Source organism: Artemia franciscana, chromosome 5 (genome assembly GCF_032884065.1).
Source record: "Artemia franciscana chromosome 5, ASM3288406v1, whole genome shotgun sequence".
Classification (NCBI taxonomy): Eukaryota; Metazoa; Arthropoda; class Branchiopoda; order Anostraca; family Artemiidae; genus Artemia; species Artemia franciscana.
Genome location: NC_088867.1, coordinates 32838409 through 32863475, shown reverse-complemented (window position 1 = coordinate 32863475; position 25067 = coordinate 32838409). Strand labels below are relative to the sequence as shown.

Genomic DNA, 25067 nt, shown 5'->3' with positions numbered 1-25067 from the left:
CCATCTCCCACTTATGCTACACCTCTCATGTCACTCCACAATACCGACTGTGGATATATATGACACATAGGTCATATATAGGTCAATAGGTCAAACAGTCAGGATTAAAATAAATTAAAAAGTTCATGGTTCCTGAGGGAACCTTCAGGCATCAAAGGGTTAATACTTGTCAGAAGAATTATCGCAAGTTTAATTAGGTAGCTTTTCACCATTTGCAACTCGTTTAGGGTAGGAGTTTTTTGTCTTCATGCAATTTATTAATAGTAACACAACCATTACAAATAGTAATGCAACACAATGACAGTTGGCAACTATTTGTAATGTGTTTATGTAACTTCATGATAAACCTATTATAGTATATAGGATTAGCTAGTGCAAACAGAAATAACATTTTAGATTGTGTCTATTTCAAGTTTGGGACAAAGTGTTCAAGCATTAATTAGCTCACCAATACCTACAAGCGTCAATTTTTCTATTTTGAAGCAGAGTCTCTTCTAAATATGGCAAAATTGATCACTTTTGTAGGTCTTCTATTAGGAAGTTAACACCCCCTCAGATTTCCTTGCAGGCACACATGCCCATCCTCATAAAAAATGTAACTAACATTAAAAAAAAAAAAAAAACATTTCAAAATATTGGTCATTAAAATAAGGACGGCATTTTTCTTCTAGCCGCAGCTTGTGAAGTCCATTTTTAAAGGAAGTGTAAGTGAAGTAAAAGCATCTTTAGAAAGAAGAGTTGACGTGAATGAGTTAGACTATGCTAATAGAACCCCACTGCATGCTGCCGCTTTCAAAGGAAATTCCAACATAGTGAAACTGCTTTTGGAACATGGAGCGAATGTTAATCAAACTGATGCCTATGGTCATACAGCCTTGCATCGTGCCTGTTTTCGGGGCTGCATTGTAAGTTTTCAATTCAAATATTGTATTAAAAAAAAATCTTACTTCTTATGCCATAGTATTGTCTTTAAAGTGTTGCCTTTCAACCTTTTTAACCTTCAAGTAATCTTTAGCATAAACTTCAAAATAACTAGACGTTTGGTTTCAAGATCTCATGTAGCGTCACAGTCACTGTCACCCATGGGTTACAGTTGCAAGTAATGCTTGTGACAATGACAAAACACTAGTTTGTTTTGCCTTAGATTCGTTGTTGGTCGTGGAATTCCACGACTCTGAAAATAACTTTTATGGAAATAAGAACAATAAAATAGATAGGCTGAAGATTACATTTAGGGGTCTCTGTTTCTTTGAAGGTACTATTCTAAATGCCTACGACTTAGTCCTCAACAATTTCCTGCCTTTGATAAAGACACAACTTAACCGAAAATATAAACAAGACCTAAAGTTGTTATATCACCTCCTACTAGGAGCAAATATTCTATTGGTTATCAAATTGGACTTGAACCCCCTTAAGACACAACTAAAAGACTGACTACTAATCCTAGCTTATTCAAATGAGATCTGATGGATGCAGATGACGAGAAGTTATCACTTCCCTCACACAGGTCTACTGGAGCAATGACACCAAAACTATAGCTTTTACTAATTTTTTTTTAATTGAATTTTCATTTTCTTAAACGGGTCACAAAAAACAACAATTAAATCTCCATATAATTTCAAGAAAACAAAAATTAAGATTACAGATTATCATAGGCAGCGCAATAGCACTGCCTAAGTAAACAGCAATGTGGGCACAACATTTTTTTTTTTTTTTTTTTTTTTTTTTTTTTTTTTTTTTTTAGGCCAGGGCACTTGGTATCGAAGGAGCTGTCGTAGAAACTTCACAAACGGCTTATTCGATTGGACATTGAAAGGGCTAGTACCCTTTTTAATAGTCGTAAATGATTGGAGGGTAACTAACCCCCCTCCCACGTTCACCATTTCCTCAAACACATTCAGTTAAAATTTTGAGATACACATTTTGTTCAACGTAGTGGAAAGATCCAGAAATTATGTCTAGTAGGGATGACCCTCCCCCACGGCCCTCAGGGCAAGGGTTGTAAGCTATGCCCTGGTGCCATTTAAGACTTACAGGGAAATGGTGATCGTATAAACTTCGAAGGGGGCTCATTGGATTGCTAATAAGAAGTTTTAGTGCCCTTTTTGAGACTCAGAGTGATTGTAGGGTTGATACACCCTCCCCCCTCACATACACACATAAACTTCGTGTTTTCCCAAAATGTATCTGATAGAAATTTTGAAATGACCGTTTTTTGTCGTAGAAACTTCAAAAATAGCTCAGTCGATTTAAAATTGAAAGAGCTAGTGTCCTTTGTAATAGTCAAAAGTGATTGGAGGGCAACTTACCCACCTCCCACGCCCACCATTTCCCCAAACACATCCAATCAAAATTTTGAGATAGCTATTTTGTTCGACTTAATTGAAAGGTCTAGCGTCTTTGAGGATGACAATCCCCCCCCCACAGCCCTCGGGAAAGGATTATAAGTTATGCCCAGGGCATATAAGGTACATATAGAAAGGGCGATCATAAAAACTCTGGAATGGCTAATTTGATTGGAAATCAGATGTTCTAGCGTCCTTTTAAAATCATCTCTGAAGAACATGCCCAATAAGAACTATGCTAGTTTTGATATTTTTATTATTGGCTATAGCTACAATTTGTTTTTTGCTTCTAACCAATAACATCTGAGATTCAGTCTACTGTTTCTTAGTGTATTTTGATTGAAATTTGGGGTCTAGTAATTTGAGGCATCCGATTATTCAATGTTTGAGTTCCCCCTTTCCTCATAAAGCCCCCTTTCTTTAAAAAATTTTTTGCTTCGAGAAATGTTCTGTTCCAGGTAACAACTAATCTTTTGCTTGACAACGGTGCACAGGTGATGGTACGAGATCAGATTGGAGTGACACCTCTCCATGTCGCAGTTTCTTCAAATTCTGTCGCAGTTGCAGAACGTCTGCTGGAGGTTTGCCAGGAGCTAGCAGATATAGTGGATAAAGATGGTCGATCTCCTTTACATCATGCTGTTAACTGTGGAGATTCTAAGGTGAAGTCAATTACCAATATCTTCATAGGCTCAAAACAAGAAATAGTTCTAAGCCAAGACTGTGAATACCCGAACAAAGCGTGTTACGGAGATTTTACATGAATATTAGCTTTTTATTCGACATAATTGCATATTTTCTTTTTAGAAATTAATTTTTCTTTATTCAAAAGATTAACAGACGGTAAAGTCCTTTTCATTTTTAGAAACCATTTAACTAAAAATTATTCCAAATCTTTTGTTCACAATAGCAAAGATGAAGGAGCATCTCTAATAAAAAAAAATAGCTGTAATCCACTGAAATATGAAAGTAAGCACAAATAATGATGAAAACGAAAAATAAAGGCATGTAAAGCAGAGAGATAATATTGTAGCAGAGAGTAACGAGAGAAACATAAATAAAGGATATTAATAAAATAATATATAAACAAATTTATGTATCTTTAAGAGATGCTTTATCGGAAGTGCGAACCAATAATAATTATGGTTCAATTTATTTTAATCTGAATGAAGGAAGTGGCAGTTTTTGAACATGTTGGGCTATGAGTGTTTTTAACTAAAATCATTTTGGTTTTTACGTTTGTACCTCTGTTAATGATATGTCTACAAAATTCTTTTTATTAAACATTCTATTGTAGTGTGTCTTTCAATAAAATTTGTAGGTCTATCGTTTTCCCCATTTAACTGAACCTGTCAATGGAAAAGAATAACACTTTATTAGACCAGGTTTATCAGAAAATTGTTTACTATTAAAGTAGTCGGTATAGCCTAAATTGGTTTACTACTAAGTGTTCTTTATTTGGGAAATATCTGCTCAGAATTTTTCGCAAAAGTTATTTTCTTAAGCCTAGTTTAGTTACAAATATTTTAAACATTTCGGGCGGGAAGTAATGTTTCAGACTTTTAATACTCACTCTGTCCATCATGTAATGATTCCCATCTTAAGCATCAACTGTTTCAATTTAAAAGAATTTCACGAAGGGATCCCAGATGTAAAAATTGTAAAAAATAGGCATATTTTGAAGTTAAATGAAAAACTGCAAGTATATTGAGAGTTTAGAGGAGGGGGGAGGGATCCGCTCTGCGCACATGCATGACCACGTGGGCTATAATCAAAACTTAAGTGTAGAACAGAAGCCAATAAAAAGCCAAATGACGTCAGCTATCTCCAGTTACCTTGTGATTTTTATGGCATTTGGTATTAACCAAGTGACATATAGCAATCGCCAATTCTGTCGGTCTGTCTGTCTGTCGGTCTGTCGGTCCCGGTTTTGCTACTTTAGGCACTTCCAGGTAAGCTAGGACGATGAAATTTGGCAGGCCATCAGGGACGGGACAATCTTAAATTAGAAATAGTCGTTTTCCCAATTTGACCATCTGGGGGGGAGTGGGGGGCCGGTTATTTCGGAAAAAATAGAAAAAATGAAGTATTTTTAACTTATGAATGGGTGATGGGATCTTAATGAAATTTGATGTTTGGAATGATATTGTATCTCAGAGCTCTTATTTTAAATCCCGACCGGATCTGATGACATTGGGGCGAGTTGGAGGGGGGAAACCTAAAATCTTGGAAAACACTTAGAGTGGAGGGATCGGGATGAAACTTGATGGGAAAAATAAACACAAGTCCTAGATACATGATTGATATAATCGGAACGGATCCGCTCTCTTTGGGGTAGTTGGGGGGGGGGGGGGTAATTCTGAAAAATTAGAAAAAATGAGGTATTTTTAACTTACGAACGGGTGATCGGATCTCAATGAAATTTGATGTTTAGAAGGATATCGTGTCTTAGAGCTCTTGTTTTAAATCCCGACCGGATCTGGTGACATTGGGGGGGGGAGGTTGGGAGGGGGAAACCTAAAACTTGGAAAGCAATTAGAGTGGAGGGATTGGGATGAAACTTGATGGGAAAAATATACACAAGTGCCAGATACATGATTGACATAAACGGAACGGATCCGCTCTCTTTGGGATAGTTGGGGGGGGGGGTTATTTCCGAAAAATTAGAAAAAATGAGGTATTTTTAACTTACGAACAGGCGATCGGATCTCAATGAAATTTGATATTTAGAAGGATATCGTGGCTTAGAGCTCTTATTTTAAACCTGACCAGATCTGGTGACATTGGGGGGGGGGAGTTGGGAGGGGGAAACTTAAAACTTGAAAAACACTTAGAGTGGAGGGATCGGGATGAAACTTGGTGGAAAAAATAATCACGAGTCCTAGATACATGATTGACATAACCGGAACGGATCCGCTCTCTTTGGGGTAGTTGGGGGATGGGGTTAATTCTGAAAAATTAGAAAAAATGAGGTATTTTTAACTTACGAACGGGTTATCGGATCTCAATTAAATTTGATGTTTAGAAGGATATCGTGTCTTAGAGCTCTTATTTTAAATCCTGACTGGATCTGGTGACGTTGGCGGAAGTTTGGGGTGGGGGAACATAAAATCATGGAAAACGCTTAGATTGGAGGGAATGGGAAACTTGGTGGGAAAAATAAGCAGAAGTCTTACATACGTGATTTACATAATTGGAACGGATCCGATCTATTGGGGGGGGGGGGTTAATTCTGAAAAATAAGAAAAATGACGTATTTTTATCTTACGAAGGAGTGATCGGATCTTCATGAAACTTCATATTTAGAAGGAGCTCGTAACTCAGATCTCTTGTTTTAAATCTCAACTGGATCAAGCGTAATTTGGGGGGGCAGTTGGGGGGGGGGCGGCGGAAATCATAATAAATACTTAAAGCGGTGAGATCAGGATGAAACTGGATGGGAAGAATAAAAACCTGTCTAAGATTCGTGACTGACATAACCGGACCGGATCTGCTCTCTTTGGTGGAATTGGGGGGAGGGGTAATTTTGAAAATTGAGGTATTTGTAACTTACGAAAGGGTGACCAGATCTTAATGAAATTTGATATTTAGAAGGATCTTGTGCTTTAAAGTTCTTATTTTAAATTCCGACCAGATCCTGTGACGTTAGGGGGATTTGGAGGGGGAAACCAGAATTCTTGGAAAACGTGAAAATTGGGGTATTTTTATCTTACGAATAGATGATCGGATCTTAGTGAAATTTGATTTTTAGAAATAATTCATGTCTCAGAGCTCTTATTTCAAATCCCGACCAGATCGTTTGACATTGGGGGGAGTTAGAGGGGGAAATATTGGAAAAACACTTGGAGTGTAGGAATCGGGATGAAGCTTGATGGATAGAATAAACAAATGTCCTTGATACGTGATTGACAGAATCGTCATGGATTCGCTCTCTTTGGGGGAGTTGGGGGGAGGGGTTCAGTGATTTGGCGAGTTTGGTGCTTCTGGACGTGCTAGGACGATGAAAATTGATAGGCGTGTCAGGGAGCTGCACAATTTGACTTGATAAAGTCGTTTTCCCAGATTCGACCATCTGGGGGGCTAAAGGGAGAGGAAAAATTTGAAAAAATTGGGTATTTATAACTTACGAGTGGGTGATCGGATCTTAATGAATTTTGATATTTAGAAGGACATCGTGACTCAGAGCTCTTATTTTAAATCCTGACTGGCCTTAAGCCTCTTATTTTCCTTTTTAAATCAATCTATTGATTCATAGAATTTTGTTAGAGCTCATACCATATGATCTCTTGGCTCATAGCTCTTCTCGCCTCGTCACAAGTGCCATATGAGTTCTTAGCTCTTATTAAGTTTGTCGAGTTCCTTTAATCCTGGTTAGAGCACGTAATGCACTTGTTCCTATCGTTCCATCACTCCCATCCTACTAACCCATGCCATCGATCGCATGAGTTTTGTGTGGCTTTGATGCTCAATTAATCTGGCTTGGGATATAAGTAAGTCAAGGAGGGTGTAACGTGGTGTAATCCTGAATTATTTTGTACGCCATTTAAATTTGTTTTTCTAGATGACAGAGCTGCTGTTGAATAAAGGAACTGCAATGGATTTTGCGGATAAACTTGGTAGACTGCCTCTACATTGGGCAGCTATTAAAGGGAATGCTGACATTATCAGATTGCTAATATCGCATGGATCTGATCCTAATTCAACGGATAAAGAGGTGAGTAAAACTCAAGTAAAGTGAATCTATTCATAAATTTGCGCAATAAACATCTGATAGCCCAAACAGTATAGCTCACCTCTTGGAGACAAAAATGACTTGCCACCAACTCAATAACATCAAAATACCATTTCCATTCTAGCCAACGTCTGATTCTCTATATTTGATCTTAATAAAAATTTCATTGGCGTCTGGGAGGGAATTAAACTTCCTTTTTATTGTTTTGGCACCCTCCTTATGGACCTAGAAAACGGGGTCCATTTCAGGATTAAAATAAAAAAAAACTTATCACCTAAAAGTAAGTCAAAATATTAGAACTTGAAACGAAACGGTTTATTATTGAACATTTAGGCGCTTTCGAACCTCTCAATCTCACTGTAATTTATGCTAAAAGTATTATTATTATTATTAACTCTGAGAGGGGCAAACTTACGCTTATCGCCTACATCAATGAAGATACAATTAGAGTGGGAACTTCGAATCAAAGTCAGAAAAAGGACTACTTATTAAATTTCTTTTAAAGCTTTCTAAAATATTGGGGATTACAATTTCGTCAGTCAATCAATTCCAATTTTATGCTATTCACCTTACACATCAGTGCTTGCCCATTTTTATGGCACTTGGTATTAACCAAGTGACATATAGCGATCGCAAATTCTGTCGGTCTGTCTGTCTGACAGACCAACCCGATTTTGCTAGTTTAGGCACTTCCAGATAAGCTAGGACGATGAAATTTGGCAGGCGTATCAGGGACCAGAAGAGATTAAATTAGATATAGTCATTTCCCCGATTTTACCATCTGGGGGGGAGCGGGGGATGATTAATTCGGGAAATTTAGAAAAAAATGAGGTATTTTTAACTTATGAATGGGTGATCGGATCATAATGAAATTTGATGTTAAGAAGGATATCATGTCTCAAAGCTTTTATTTTAAATCCCAATCAGATCTGGTGACATTGGGGGGAGTCGGAGGGGGAACTCAAAATGTTGGATAACTGGAACGGATCCGCTCTGTTTGGGGGAGTTGCGGGGAGAGGGTTAATTCTGAAAAATTAGAAAAAATGAAGTATTTTTAACTTTCGAAGAAGTGACGGGATCTTAATGAAATTTCAGGAAATCATGTCTCAGAGCTCTTATTTTAAATCCCGATCAGATCTGGTGACATTGGGGGAGTTGGCGGAGGAAATCGGAAATCTTGGATAACGCTTAGAGTGGAGAGATCGGGATGAAACTTGGTGGGTGGAATAAACAAATGTCGTAGATAAGTGATTGACGTAACTGGACTGGATTCGTTCTCTTTGGGGGAGTTAGGGGGGTCCAGTGTTTTGGCGAGTTTGGAGCTTCTGGACGTGCTAGGACGATGACAATTGGTAGGCGTGTCAGGGACCTGCACAAATTGACTTAATAAAGTCGTTTTCCCCGATTTGACCATTTGGGGGCTGAAGGGAGAGGAAAAATTAGAAAAAAATGAGTTCTTTTTAACTTACGAGTGGGTGATTGCATCTTAATGAATTTTGATATTTAGAAGGACCTCGTGTCTCAGAACTCTTATTTAAAATCCCGACCTGCATTAAGCCTCTGATTTTCCTTTTAAATCAATCTATTAATTCTTAAAATTTTGCTAGAGCTTATGCCATATGAGCTCTAGGCTCTTGACTCTTCCGGCCTCGTCACAAGTGCCATATGAGCTCATAGCTCTTGTTTGGCTAAATTCTGGATAAATTTTATATAATTGCAGCCTGATCACCGTGTAGCCTGAACATCTGTAGATTTAATTAAGTTGAAATTGTCTGTGTGTTGAACTATTCGGCAAGCATCTGTTTTATCCCTTCGAAACTACGAGTTGGGTAGTTGCAAACGCTGCGTCCCTTGGCTGTATAGAAGTCTTTCAGGTACAGCTCGATTGGGATATACTTTTGTCTGGGCTGATGATCTTCAGTCAATGGCTGTGTGAAACAGACACAAAGCTCATTAAAATGAATATTTAAAATACTAGTGTTGTTTATAATAAGTGAATATATTGAGCCTCAATAAATTACTAATTTACTCCATTTTGGGCCGCAGAACACAAATTTGTACCGAAAAATCACAACACCAAAAAATGATGAAATGGAAATTCTGTTTAAGGTATCGAAAAGCTTTATATCGTATGGAAAATTAGTTTCAAAGGGAAAAATTTCGCACGGTCCCGTTTTTTGTTCTTAAGTTCATTCTCGGTAATCTGTTTATTGTACACAAGGGAAAGACATATAGTTTTGTCAAAATAAAAAAGTCATTCTTTCACACGGAAGGAAAGAGTAGAATACATCACGTTTGTATTTACTTTCATTTTATTCATGAATTGGATGTCATAAATGTACAATGGAATTTTTTTTATTTTAAACGAGTGTTGCTGTTTTTCTACAAGTTTTTGTGTTTCTGAGCTTTCACTTTTTGTCATTGTTTTTGCGACCTTTAGCAACTTTCTTTGCTGCAATTCGAAGATTACTTCTACAGACTTGAGTTTCCTCAAAGTAAGGTAGTTCTGGTGTGAAGTCGTGACCTGCCATACACCTTGTCTCTTTCTCTTTACAGCTGAGTACTCCTCTTCATTTAGCTGCAGCTAGTAATATGACTGAGGCTGTTGATGTTCTGATTGCTTGTGGTGCTGAAGTTAATCTACGTGACAAGCAGGGACAAACTCCTCTTCATTTGGCTTGTCTTTACGGAGCACTTGGTGTCGTGCCCAAGCTCATTGCTAGAAACTGCAACTTAAATCTTAGAAATAAAGAGGGATTCGTAAGTTGTTAATTTATCTGATTTTTCTTTTTAACGTCTAGGCTGTATTAGTCAAAGTAGGCCTTTAGCCAAATTCAGTTTTTAATGTTTGATTCGTTTCATCGAAAAAAAGGAGTGCAGAAAGTGCATCCACTTAGTCTACTGGAAATATTCGCTATTGGAAAGAGGTTTTTTTTTTATCTGTATTTGTTTTTTGTTTTATTTGCCTTTCAGAATTACGATCTAATACTACTAACATGACTACTACTACTGCTTCGACAACTATTGCTACGACTACTACTATGGCAACTACTACTACTATTTTGGCTACTATTGCTGCGACATCTACTGCTTCGGCTACTATCACTACGACTACTATTACAATTTCTACTGGGACTATTAATACAAACGGAAAGATTCAGGTGTTTCCAGGTTGTCAAAATCTCGTAGGTGCAGTATGTTAGGAACTGAATAGGGTATAAAGTCGAAGCTCTCAGAAAAAGTTGAAGGGGATCCAAACTAATGCAGAAGACACTATGTGTACTCAAATTGTCAAAAATTTGATTTCGGAATATCCCATGAACAGTCAAGGTTTATTGCGTTAAGAGTTTTCAGAGGCATGTTCCTGGAGTTGTTGATCTGAATCGAAAGAAAGTATGTGCATCCAAGGTTGTCTAGAGAGCGTGTCTGCGATATATATGAAACGGGTAAGTTTATTAAGTGGGAACTTTCAGGGCACGTTTAGGGGACTGTTTGGCGTAATCAAAAGCAACTATGTGCATCCAGGTTGTCAACAGGGTGCCTCTGTAATATCTTGGGACTGGCAGAGGGTAGTTAGTTGAAACTTGTAATGCATATAGAGGGAGATTTTGAAGTAAATCAAATGACACTATGTGTATCTGGATGGTGAAAGGACATATCTGTAGTATCTCAAGAACAGCCGAAGTTAATACGCTAAAAGTGTCAGGGCATGTTGAATGGAATTTTGAAATAAATCAAGACACTCTATACCCTCAAGGTTGTCAAAATTGTGTATCTGTGATATCTCATGAGCGGCCTAAGGGAATTCAGTTGAAACTTTCAGGGTATGTTAAGGGGGATATTTGATTAGTATTTGCTATATTCAATATTTTAAAATGATGGTGGCCTGAATTGGTTTAGCCCTGTAGAAGCATTGATTGGTATAGCTTCGCTCTCAACTTTTATATGAATATTCTCGTGAACTTCTCTCCCCTTTCTTTAGCAGCTTCTGAATTATGACCTGCTTGAACAACGTACCCAGGCTTAGGCGCTAATCTAGACAGACCTTGGCGGTGAATCTGCATAGCTAAGACTCTTCTATGCAGAGGTACTTTCTGGACACAGTTGGTGCTGATAATAACGTGCACGTATAAGAGAAGGTTTTGATAAAAAAAAAATCCCTATCAGAATTGAGGTTGCAAGATTTATTCATTGTAACATTGCTAGTCCTGATTACTCCCATGAGAAAAGTAAAAGTCAGAAGTAGCTGCCAAAAAGTCTGTTGTGACACCTGAAATAAAGTTTCTGCATAAGTAACTCCTCAATTAATCTATTTTATACTTCCCTTGAGGGAGCTCAGTTATTCAAAATTGTCGCGTATCTTCGCTATTGTTTGTACCGCAAATCTTAGTTTAAAAAAGAAAGGAGAAAAATTATGCAACATATATTAAGAAACACTGCTCACCAGTAAAAATTATTATAATTTATTATAGCGAACCGTACATAGTTTATGAAGTGCAAACAATACGGGTATCACCAAAAATTTTCTTGGTAGCGGACCAAAAGCTCTAACTAGCGATAAATAACTTTCTGGCTACTAAATTTGGACTTTCAAATAAAGTTTAAGTATTAAGCACATTCCACTTGATGGTTTAAGATTTTGTAACATTTGCTCTTTCCAACCATTCTTTAAATTGACATAGCTGTGATCCGTCTAGCTTTAGGTACCATTCTACGATGATAGCTCTGTATAACCTGATTTTGATGGTGATAAATCCTATGCTCTTAATGTTGTTGGTGCTTGCATAAATTTTTTTAGAGTCCAATTCACATTGCTGCGATGATACAGAATGCAGAGAAATGTCTGGATTTGCTGATCAAACTTGGAGCCAATATTAATGTTCAAGCTGACAATGGAAGAACACCCCTTCACTTGTCTGCGGTCTATGGAAGATTTGGAGGGGCGCAAACATTACTGAATAATGGTAATATTTTTTGTACACTACTTTGAAAATGAATTTGGATATATTGTTATTTGGTCCTGCCAAAGATATTGGGAAACTGGACATAACTTTAGTTTCAGCAACTTACTATAGTTGTTAGGAAGAAATTGCCGCCATATGCAGTATTATCGTCAGCATTTAAATTAAAAAATGCTAACTGTTCAATTGTGAGTGGTATATACAGGTAGGTATCCAAAAAATTTTCTCAAGGGATTGCAAATAATAAAAAAGAAGAAGCAACAAAAGCACATTCGAAAATCCTGATTTTTTAGGAGGGGGGATACGGTTTTAATTATATCCATTGATGCTGGAGAAATACGTCAAAATATGGGACATTTGCAGCTCTGTAAAGAATTTGGAGTCGGTACCTTGCTGAACTTACCTAACCAAAGCCTGCTCGTAATCTTCGAGACTTCATTACTGTTTTAGTTGGCTCTGGTTAGGTACAAAAGTGTTTTGGATCCTGCCCTGTAGTGCTTGAATGGTACAGGTCTCTCAGGGTACCGGCTTCAAACCATATTGAGGGTTGACACAACATTTCCTGAGGGTAAAAATGATTTCATTGGCCGTTTCTGAAGCAATATTATTTTTGAAAAAAATGTTTCTTTTGCGTTTTCTGATTATCAATACGGATGCTACTTATCCAAACATTGTTTTGGTGGACTCTATTTTCACAAAATAACATAAGAGAAGCTGAGACAGTTAAGAGGTCTCATTGGTGGCAAATATCAGAAATAAACTAAAGGAAATTAAAGAAATGACATATGGAATAACTAGCGTAATTTGGTGTCAAGGGGTTTGAGGTTTTTGTATATTGTATCTATGGGATTACAAAACTATTTACTGAATGATAGGCAAGTATTTGGCCGCTAGCTCTGGCTAAAAAAATACACTGTTTCCAAAGGGGTTTTTTCCGTGTCGTTATAAATTATGTCACAATTTTAACCGACAAAAATTTTCAAATACAAAGACAAATAGTTGCCAAATATTGTCAGTATATTTCTTCTACATCATTCAGTATCTTTGGACCCATAGGTGTAGGAGTCATGGATCTGTTATTGCAGGTTGGATCATCATCACCCTGTGAGTCATACAAAACACTGCCTATTTACCAAAGGTTATAAGTAATAAAGTAGGCTAAATAATCCTCTAGTGATTCGGTGGTGGTTTACTTTGTCAATTTGGTGGTTTACTACTTTGGGAATCTGATCACGCAAAGAAATTTTGCTGATTACAATGATTTTGCTATGACAAGTGTAAAAATTAAGTTTCAGTATTGATAGGCTTTTAAAGGAAATGGAGAACTCGAAAACTGAATTTATTTCCATAGAAGTGTTTTTATCCATGCGTTGTAGCTTTTCAAACTCAATGCTCAACTATCAAACCTGTGTCTGCAACACTGACATCATATACATGTTTTAAAATGTAATTAGAAGTATTTGGGAATGGTTGTTTTCTATACAAACAAAAAATTTGATAAGGCACAAGTAATTTCTGACACGTTCACTTATATTTTTCCTTTTTCTCTCTTCGCCCTGTTTCAGTATCATACCAATTTAGTACTGAAAAGTGAAGCTATTTGGCAGATGTTTCTTCTTTCTTTTTTTTTCAATTTCATTTTACTATCTTATTTCATATATAATCTTCGCTGTGAACCTTCATACGAGGAAATTCTATAAACTTAATTATTGGTGTTTCAAGGTAAAAGAAGCAGCCTTATAAAATGCAAGTCTCCTTCATGTAGATCTGTCACTTGAAATTATTGTAAATAAGTTAAATATCCAGTTTTTTTCTTGTTTTTGGTGTATCTTGAAATCAAACAGATCGTGGTAACGAACTGTAGTAAGGAGCGACCCGGCTCAATAGTAACCAAAACTATAAAAAACGGAATTTTGATACCAATAGTTACATCAAAAGAATCGCATTTTAATGCTGATTTCAAATATATAAGTTTCATCAAGTTTAGTCCTAACCATCAGAATTTACTAGCCTGAGAAAATTTGCCCTATTTTAGAAAATAGGGGGAAACACCCCCTAAAAGTCATAGAATCTTAACGAAAATCACACCATCAGATCCAGCTTATCAGAGAACCCTATTGTACAAGTTCCAAGCTCCTATCTACAAAAATGTGGAATTTTGTAAATTTTTTTCCAGAAGACAAATCACGGACGCGTGTTTATTTGTTTTTTTTTTGTTTTTTGTTTTTTTTTGTTTTTTTTTCCAGGGGTGATCGTATCGACCCAGTGGTCCTAAAATTTTGCGAGAGGGCTCATTCGAACGGAAATGAAAAGGTCTAGTACCCTTTTTAAGTGACCAAAAAAATTGGAGGGCACCTAGGCCCCATCCCACGCAAGTTTTTTCCCCAAAGTCGTTGGATCAAAATTCTGAGATAGCCATTTTATTCAGCATAGTCGGAAAACCATATAACTATGTCTTTGGGGAGGACATACTCCCCCAAAGTCCCCGTGGGAGGGGCTGCAAGTTACAAATTTTGACCAGTGTTTGCATATAGTAATGGTTTTTGGGGAGTGTACAGACGTTTTCAGGGAGATTTTTTGGTTTGGGGGGGAGGGGTTGAGAAGAGAGGGTTATGTGGGGGATACTTTCCACGGAGGAATTTGTCATGGGGGAAGAAGATTTCCATAAAGGGGGCGCAGTATTTTCTAACATTATTTAAAAAGCAATGAAAAAATAAATATGCAAAAGTTTTTCAACTGAAAGTAAGGAGTAGCATTAAAAATTAAAACGAACAGAAAATATTATGCATGTAAGGGGTTCACCTCCTCCTAATACATCGGTCTTTACGCTAAAGCATTTTTAGTAATTTCTACTATTTATTCTACGGCCTTTGTGATTCAGGGGACAAAATTTAAGCTTTAGTGTAAAGAGCGAGGTATTGACCAGTGGGTGAACCCTCTCATATACATAATAAAAACGTACGAATATAGAAGTTTGTTACGTAAGCTAATTCGTAAGTTACATATATCTTTTACTAATGGAAACGTTCGTAAAAAACTATAAGTTCTAGTTACCTTTTTAAGTACCCAAAAAATTGGAGGGCAACTGGGCCTCCTCCCCTCCTTTTTCTCAAAATCATTCGATCAAAACTATGGGAAAGCCATTTAGCCAAATAAATAAATATGCAAATTTCGCTTTAATTATTCATCTGCGGAGAGCCGAAATCAAAACATGGATTAACTAAAAAACGTTCAGAAATTAAATAAAAAAACAAGTTTTTTTTTAACTGAAAATAAGGAGCAACATTAAAACTTAAAACGAACAGGAATTACCTCTTATCTGAAAGGGACTGTTCCCTCTTCAACTCCCTGCTCTTTACGCTTAAGTTTTTACTGTTTTAAAAATTAGAGTTGAGAGAAAGAGTCAAACTTTAGCGCAAAGAGCAGGGCGTTGAAGAGGGAACAGCCCCTTTTTTGCTGTAGCAAAAAACGTATGTTTTGCCGTAGCAAAAAACAGTCCATTTGCAATCTCCGGTATTCGTCGTCATTACCTCTAGAACTCGAATTGGCCAGACGGGATAGCCCGTGAATTTGGTTAGGAATAAATTACCGATTTTAATGTTCGCAGATTCATGCCTAGTAAATGAAAGATTATAAAGTGAAAGAAACTTATCTTTCCGTGAGGGCCGAGCCTCACTAATGTATCCAAGTGAACAATCAGTCCAAACTGTGCGAGGTAGGCCCAACTTCTAATCCTTCTCGACCTAAAAAGTGTAATTAACGCGCAGGCAAATTATATCCATTATTCTCTACACACCACACTTGGCTATCGTATCTAATTTTCTCAATTCAAAACGCCAAAAATCTGATTGTGTGATAGATTCAAGTATCAGATTGCACAATTTCTGTAGTCACTGAATTAATTCATTGGTAAGGAATCAAGTTCAAACAATTCAAAAGTTCAAACAGGTGTAATCCCTTTGAGAGCTAGTTCAATACTGCAGTATATCAGTATACTGCAGGTATCTTCTTTGAATTAAATTCATTTTTTCGGTAATCTTGGTTATAACGTTTTTTTTCTGATATTATGAGAAATAGAAACACTCAGATCGAAATGAAGGTTTTTAATTTTATGAATGGCTTAAGAATATTAAGTGGAAACTTTCAGGGCATGATGAGGGGGATGTACAACTGACGAAAAGGCAATATGCACATACTTCCTTATATGAAATTACTCCGTATATGAAATGGGTTGTCCCCTCCGCAATCCCTCGCTCTTTACGCTAAAGTTTGACTCTTTGCCACAGTTCTACTTTTTAAAACAATTAAAAACTTTAGCTTTCATATACGGGGTAACGTTTTAAGTTTTAATGTTGCTCCTTACTTTCAGTTAAAAAAACTTGTTTTTTTATTTAATTTTTGAACGTTTTTTAGTTAATCCATGTTTTGATTTCGGCCCTCCGCAGATGAATAATTAAAGCGAAATTTGCATATTTATTTATTTGGATAAATGACTTTCCCATAGTTTTGATCGAATGATTTTGAGAAAAAAGTAGGGGGAGGAGGCCCAGTTGCCCTCCTTATCAAGTCAATTTGCGCAGCTCCCTGACACGCCTACTAATTTTCATCGTCCTAGTACGTCCAGAAGCACCAAACTCGCCAAATCACTGAACCCCTCCCCCCAACTCCTCCAAAGAGAGCGAATCCGGTACGGTTACGTCAATCACGTATCAAGGACATTTGCTTATTCTATCCACCAAGCTTCATCCCGATTCCTCCACTCCAAGTGTTTTCCAAGATTTCCCCCTCCAACTCCCTCCAATGTCAAAAGATCTGGTCGGGATTTGAAATAAGAGCTCTGAGACATGAATTCCTTCTAAATGTCAAGTTTCATTAAGATCCGATCACCTATTCGTAAGATACAAATACCCCAATTTTCACGTTTTCCAAGAATTCCGGTTTCCCCCTCCAACTCCCCCAATGTCAAAGGATCTGGTCGGAATTTGAAATTAGAGCTTTAAAGCACAAGATCCTTCTAAATATCAAATTTAATTAAAATCTGGTCACCCTTTCGTAAGTTACAAATACATCATTTTTCTAAATTACCCCCCCCCTCCAATTCCACCAAAGAGAGCAGATCCGGTCCGGTTATGTCAGTCACGTATCTTAGAAAGCTTATTATTCTTTCCATCCAGTTTCATCCTGATCTCTCCGCTTTAAGTATTTTCTAAGATTTCCGCCTCCCCCCCAATGACGTCGGATCCGGTTGAGATTTAAAATAAGAGATCCGAGTTACGAGGTCCTTCTAAATGTGAAGTTTCATGAAGATCCGATCACTCCTTTGTAAGATAAAAATGCGTAATTTTTTCTAATTTTCAGAATTAACCCCCCCTCCAATAGAGCGGATCCGTTCCAATTATGTAAATCACGTATCTAAGACTTCTGCTTATTTTTCCCACCAGGTTTCATCCCGATCCCTCCAATCTAAACGTTTTCCATGATATTGTGTTCCCCCAACCCAAATTCCCCCCAATGTCACCAGATCCGGTCGGGATTTAAAATAAGAACTTTGAGACACGATATCCTTCTAAATATCAAATTTCATTGAGATCCGATCACCCGTTCGTAAGTTAAAAATACATGATTTTTTCTAATTTTTCAGAATTTTTCTAATTCATAATAAAATTCATTTTTTCTAATATTTGGTTTACATAAAGAAATAACAGCTGTCTTTTTTTAAATAAAGAGGAACTATAGAGAAAGAGAAGAGAAATTTATTTTCTTCACATACAAAACCAAAACACATCTTTTACAAAATGTTGTTGTACCAAGAAAAACTTTACAGTTTTGTAGACGTTCGGCAATAACAAGTAAAAAAAAATATATTCCATTAAAAATCACAACATAACCATAATCAACTCAAACTTCAAATCAATCACTCTTATTTTTTTTAAAAAACACAATATTTACTTCCCCCCAACAAAAAAAAAACAACACAAAACAGCCCCCAAAATCGCCCTATACCACACTCCACAGACTCCTTCCCAGCCATCCCCTCCCTATATAGAAAAAAAAATACTTTCTAACAAATGATCTTTTATTTTCGTTCTTAAATGAAAGCAGGTGTTCAGCCATCCTAATACTCACTGGCAACTTATTCCAAATAAGTGGGCCCATATATCTTACCGTAGATGCTGATCTATCTGTACCTGTTGACTCAATTGCTATATTATCACTGTTTCTCGTTTCATAGTCATGTACTTGGCTATTCAAACAAGAGCTAAGAGCTCATATGGCACTTGTGACGAGGCTGGAAGAGCCAAGAGCTCATATGGTATGAGCTCTAGCAAAATTTGAAGAATCAATAGATTGATTTAAAAGGAAAATCAGAGGCTTAATGCCGGTCAGGATTTAAAGTGAGAGCTCCGAGACACGAGGTCCTTCTAAATATCAGAATTCATTAAGATCCGATCACCCAGGTCGTAAGTTAAAAATACCTCATTTTTTCTAATTTTTCCTCTCCCTTCAGCCCCCCCCCCCAGATGGTTGAATAGGGGAAAACGACTTAATCAAGTCAATTTGTGCAGGTCCCTGACACGCCTACCAATTTTCATCGTCCTAGCACGTCGAGAAGCACCAAACTCGCCAAAGTACTGGACCCCCCTAAATCCCCCAAAGAGAGCAGATCCAGTCCGGTTACATCAATCACGTATCTACGACATTTGCTTATTCTACCCACCAAGTTTCATCCCGATCTCTCCACTCTTAAGCGTTTTCCAAAATTTCCGGTTTGCCTTCAACTTCGCTCAATGTCACCAGATCTGGTCGGGATTTAAAATAAGAGCTCGTGAGACATGAGTTCCTTCTAAATATCAAATTTCATTAAGATCCGGTCACCCGTTCTTAAGTTAAAAATACCTCGATTTTTCTAATTTTTCCGAATTAACACCCCCCCCCCCAACTCCCGCAAAAAGAGCGGATCTGGTAAAATTATGCCAATCACGCATCTAGAGCTTTTTCTTATTCTTCCCATCAAGTTTCATCCCGATCTCTCCACTCTAAGCGTTTTCTAAGATTTCCTGTTTCCAAGATTTCTGTTTTCCCTGTCCAAACCCCTATGTCCCCAGATCCGATTCGAATTAAAAATGGAGCATATGAGACATAAATTCTTTGTATATATTAAGTTTCATTAAGGTCCGATCACCCATTCGTAAGATGAAGATACCTCAATTATCACTTTTTCAAAGATTTCCGGTTTCCCCTCCAACTCCCCCCCAATGTCACCAGGTCCAATCGGGATTTAAAATAAGAGCTTTAAGACACAATATCCTTCTAAATATCAAATTTCATTAAGATCCGATCACCCGTTCGTTAGCTAAAAATACCTCATTTTTTCTATTTTTTCCGAATTAACCGTACCCCCACTTCCCCCTCCCAGATGGTCAAATCAGGGAAACGACTGCTTTTAATTTAATCTGGTCTGGTCCCTGATAAGCCCACCAAATTTCATCATCTTAGCTTATCTGGAAGTGCCTAAACTAGCAAAACCGGGATAGACAGACAAACCGACTGACATACCGACAGAATTTGCGATCGCTATATGTCACTTGGTTAATACTAAGTGCTATAACAATGAACCTTCTTAAAAATCGCAGGGACTAGATCATTCATACACTGATAAAAAAATATAGAAGCTTGAAAATCTCTAATTTGTCCAACATTTAACAGATTCAGTAATTTATAACAAGCACTAGTTTCATGGACCTCTTTAACATATTTATCAATAATCCTAATCGTTTTATTCTAAAGAACCTGCACTCGCTTATAATTAGTAAAAAAAATTACTACTCCAGATAAAGTAACCATAAGCTATATAGGGGTAAATTAATTAATAATAAAGTGTAAGAAGAATATTCTGTGGCAGTAAATGTTTAAAACGTCGAAGTATGCCTACAGCACGGGAAATCTTAGCAGAAATAGCTTCTATAATTTTTCCACGACCGATGACAATCCACTATGAATCCTAGGTATCGCAGTTTACCAACCTGCTGAACAGGCTCTCCGTACAGTGTAACCAGGTCATTTAAATCAACAGGACAACCCACTCTTCTGTAAGTCATCAAAAATGTCTTACATTAACACATTGAAAGTTTACATTCATGAACACTTCGAGTCTTTCCAGTACACGATTTGCTTTACTTACCAACTCATATATAGACTTTCCAAATAAGTTCAAAGCAGTGTCATCAGCAAACGATATATTGCAGGGCTTCCTTCAGGTAAAAACGTATGGAATCAACATACACTAAATAAAATAATGAACCGAGCACTGGCCCTTGAGGTACTCCGCACCTAACCGAAAACTCCGAAGACATAACATTATTAACTACACTCTAAGTGATCTCCCTGTTAGGTAGCTTTTAAACAATTCTAAACAGTTTCCACGAATACTTAGTGATTCCAACCTTTTAATCAACACTGTAAAAACCACAGTATCAAACACTTTACGGATATCAATAAAAATAGACATTGGTATATCCCCTCTCTCAAACACATTATCCACAAAATCAACAAGGTGTTGCAAAGCATGCGTTGTAGAATGCCCTTTACGGAAGCCAAACTGAGTTTCACTTAATAATTCATTATTTTGTTCGAAAGTATAAAGCCGACTGTGTACTACTTTCGCCAGGAGCTTTGAGAATAAGGGAAGAATAGATATCGGCCTCCAGTTTTCGATTTCTCGTTTGCAACCACCTTTATGAAGGGGTATTATACTCGCTGTCTTTAGTTGCTCTGGAAATATTCCTGTTTCTAGTGACAGATTAATAATAAAAAGTAGACAAGGAAGTATATTTCCAGCAACAACTTTGAATGCACTAAGAGACAATCCATCAACTCCAGCAGAATTTGATTTAACAATTTTCACAAGCTCTTTACTAATACAGGGTTCAAATTTAAAATCAAGTTGTTTCGGTCACTAATTCACTTTAGTGAATTAGATAGACCACAACTGGCCCAAAAACTGTGGTGGAAATGGTTCTCTTGACGGTATGAACAAGAGGTGTTATGGGGTGCAATAACAATAGAAGTTTTTGCGTAAAATACATTGTTTGAACCAAATTACCCTGCATACATGGGTGATTATTTGAATTGACCTTGTATGTTACCAGAAGTAGTAAAAGAGGTTATTTAGATTTCAATATGGTAAATGAGGCTATAAACTAATTTTTTTTTACCAAATTTTCAATAAATTATTTTTTTTAAATAGAAGTAGTTTTTAATATTAAATCAATATTGTTTTATATGATGTTAAAAACCAGTTTTCCACCTGCACTGTTGAATTGAAATGAATTTTTTGTTTTAAAAAGTATCCTTTAAAAAAAAGAGGACGCAGTATAACCTTGGATTCGTGCTTTAGCCTTTGAAAATCCTTAATATATGGTATTACAAGTGATGTTGCATTCTGAGTGCAAAATTGTTGTATTTGCATGTTCAAGTCAAAATTGATTTACTAACACTCTTTTATATTAGAATTGTATTCTGCTGTACGGATTTTTTTGCCTAAACCCATGAAATAGACAGGGGGGAAATTTGTCTGCTGTATTGCAGACCTCGTCATAGTTCAAGGTAAATTTTTGCATTCACAAGATAATAAATTTTGTAGAATTTTCGAAGCAGAACGCATCACGTTTTTTTAAAAAAAAAATAACAAAGGCTTCAAGGATAATAAATTTAGAAAGATTGAGAACTGTTATGACTATTTTAATAAATACTTAATGTTTTATGTTCGACGTTCGCTTGATGACCCTCGTCACACATTTCCTTTGTTCGTTACTTTTGTTAACCTGTTATCGTACGTTAACCTTGAAACGTTACCGCCGGGGATTCTTTGGCAAAGTTATAGATATTTAAATATATACACATTTGTGTGTAGATGGGACGAAAATATAACAGTTTCAAATAGTTCTTGGTAACGAACTGTAGTAAGGAGCGTCCCGGACCAATAGTAACCGAAACTCTAAAAAATGGAATTTTATAGGAAGGTTTCTGTGCTATTATGAAGAGAAGAAAAATTAGTAAAAAAAAAGTTATTAATACATATGATTCTGGATATAGTTGATTAAATTTAAACTTGTTAAAAACTGTTCTTTGTTAATTTTGAATTTTGATTCTAGTAAAAGTTTTGGCAGAGGATCCTTTCAAATAGGCTGGTAAAAGGGACCAAAAACAGGGAAAAAAACGAAGTTTTAGGCCCACTTGTGCCTTACGTTTTCCTTCAAGTTTTATTAACAACTTATTAGAACATTTTGATCAATTATGATTGACAGGGTTAGAAAGAAATTGACCAAGATTCTATATTTTACTTAAATGGTGAATTATCATAGGGGCTCAAGTGGATGTGCCAGACAAAGAAGGCTGGACGACTCTTCATTTATCTGCTATGCATGGTCATGATCTACTTGTCGGAACTCTTCTCTCTATAGGGGCTAACGCGGAAAGGAAAGGAGCTAAAGGTGAGTGCGGTACCTGAAAATTTACTTTATTTAAAAATAATGAATGCTTGAGAATTTAGCTGTTTCTGAAGAAAAAACTGTGTGTTTGGTATTGTACTGCCTCATACGGCTACAGAAAAAGCTTGGTGGCCTTGCAAAACTTGATTTAAGACATTTGCTGCAACTGGATAGTTCTGTTCGCACTGTGTTAGCCAATTGTTTCTCACACATGTTTTCAGTTGACATGACTAACCCAGATTTTATTCTGAGCTCTGGTGGCAAGCCTTGATCAACTTATGCAAATGGCTTTGCAAGAAATATTTGTCTGCATAAACTGCTGCTATATGTGACATTTCCGAATGGGAATATTTTGTTTATTGTCTTGCCCAAAGTCAAAAGATCTATCTAATAGTTTCTTCCCGAAAGTGAGTCAGGATACTCAAAGTATCAGATTCTGCTTCTTGATACACTATTTATGTTTCCAGAGCTATATCTCCATTTAAAAGGGTAAGTTGGAAAGAAGGTGGGAGAGACCATCCATGACTAAGAGAAAAATACTTCAGCATAATTAGCGCGAAGACCACCCAACGTATTCTTACGCACTACATACCTATCTGTAAAATTACCCTTCTTATTTACTTTCATATGCACTCTACCTGTACTACTGGAAATAAAGCGTTATGAATATGTGTCTTTTCCTGATCTTTTATCATTGAACCTAATAAACGACTCCTGGATTCATTTTCTTCTTAGACCTTAAATTCTCCTTCCTCTTGTTAGTCGCTGTCGAAGCCTAACTCTCAGAAACGAATGTAAAAAAATTCTCCCCAACAAAAGATGGACCAAAAAGTTTTTTTTTATGTAAAGAATGAAAAAAAATATAAAATACTGTTATTCAAATGAAAGTACTGAGCAACACTAACACTATGACAAACAAGAGTTATTATGTATAGGAGATTGATGCTACCTCCTCAACCCTCCGCTCCTAGTATTAAAATTTTTATAGTGCTATGTGTCTGGATTTTTGTTTATATAAATTTAGTCCATGTGGCTGGAATCACCCCAAAGGTGATTTTTTTTAAAGTATTTATTGTTATCGAAATTTAGTTTTTCTGTTTCGCTAATATAGGACAATGTGGTATCTTGTCATCATCAACTACTTGCTGGTAGAAGATACCGACAAACACAAATTTGTCGACGATTTGTTGCTGTTACTCCCCTATATTCTTCACGGCAATGTCCCCACCAAACAATTCCCTGAAATCACTTTTGATCTACTAAGTTCACAATGCCCTGATACAAAATTGACTATTAATTCTGTTAAGCCAACAATACTTAGTCTGAACCCGCTAAAGAGAGACTTCGTCCCTCTGAAGTTCTTTTCCCTGTTGTGAGTGAGGTGAAAATACTAGATGTCATTTTCTCACATGATTGCACCTTTACTACCCATATTAATAGTATGACCAGTAAAGCAAACGCATCTCTGCAAACCCTTTCAAATATGCGTCGCTTCAGGTGCAACGCTCACAACCTTCAACGGGCATACACATGCTATGTACGCCCATACTTGAATACGCCTTTCCCGTCTGTGGCCCGTCAGTATTAAAAACCGCCTATTTAATGCAGGAACTGGAGTCAGTCTAAAAACGGGCAACCAGGATCATCCCAAGTAATAGAGACATTTCCTACCACGATGCCCTAGCAACCCTGAACTCCAAAGTTTGGAACTCCGTTCGGGTGACCTTATTCTGAAGTTTGACAAAATGCTGCTGTCTAACCCCGCTCACCGTGACATGTTAACCCCAAGAAGCTCTGACAGAGTCAGCTGTACGAGACAGAAGCTAAAACTTGTGCCTGTGCGTGTTCAGACAAACAGTTACCAGAACTCTTTCGTCCCTTTTTTACGTCAATATATAATAATGCATAATAACATGTTTTGTATTTCAACGTCAAATTAGACATTTGAGCTACAATTGTTGTTTAAATAAACCCTCTCTCTCTCTCTCTCTCTCTCTTTCTCTCTCTCTCTCTCTCTTCTCTCTTTCTCTCTTTCTCTCTCTCTCTCTGTCTCTCTCTCTCTCTCTGTCTCTCTCTCTCTCTCTCTCTCTCTCTCTCTCTCTCTCTCTCTCTCTCTCTCTCTCTCTCTCTCTCTCTCTCTTCTCTCTCTCTCTCTCTCTCTCTCTCTCTCTCTCTCTCTCTCTCTCTCTCTCTCTCTCTCTCTCTCTCTCTCTCTCTCTCTCTCTCTCTCTCTCTCTCTCTCTCTCTCCTCTCTCTCTCTCTCTCTCTCTCTCCCTCTCTCTCTCCATTCTGTTTATGAGAGGGGCAGGCCCCTCTTCAATCTTATATATTTACACTAAATTGTATGGTGCTTTATTCAAATCATTTATAAGTGCAACAAATGTAGTCAGTGTTAACTCTTTGGTATTCTATTTACCAATTGTCTTTTAAATACTTGAATTAGAAATTTTATTGTTTAAAGCAAATGCTCATCAATAAGCTCTTTCATTCTTGAGGTATTGTATAGAATAAATTTTCTCCCATTCCTATGGGAATTGTG

General features: G+C 36.9%; 1 protein-coding gene across 1 annotated transcript in view; it reads left to right on the top strand.

Moving 5' to 3' along the window:
* Positions 1-25067, top strand: part of LOC136027290 (serine/threonine-protein phosphatase 6 regulatory ankyrin repeat subunit A-like) — a 117799-nt gene that overhangs the window by 19393 nt on the left and 73339 nt on the right. Inside the window, exons 2-7 of the mRNA XM_065704388.1 lie at positions 672-905; positions 2804-3007; positions 6907-7059; positions 9634-9837; positions 11876-12041; positions 22403-22531. Coding sequence (XP_065560460.1) covers positions 672-905; positions 2804-3007; positions 6907-7059; positions 9634-9837; positions 11876-12041; positions 22403-22531 — 1090 coding nt within the window. The remainder of the gene's footprint in view (positions 1-671; positions 906-2803; positions 3008-6906; positions 7060-9633; positions 9838-11875; positions 12042-22402; positions 22532-25067) is intronic.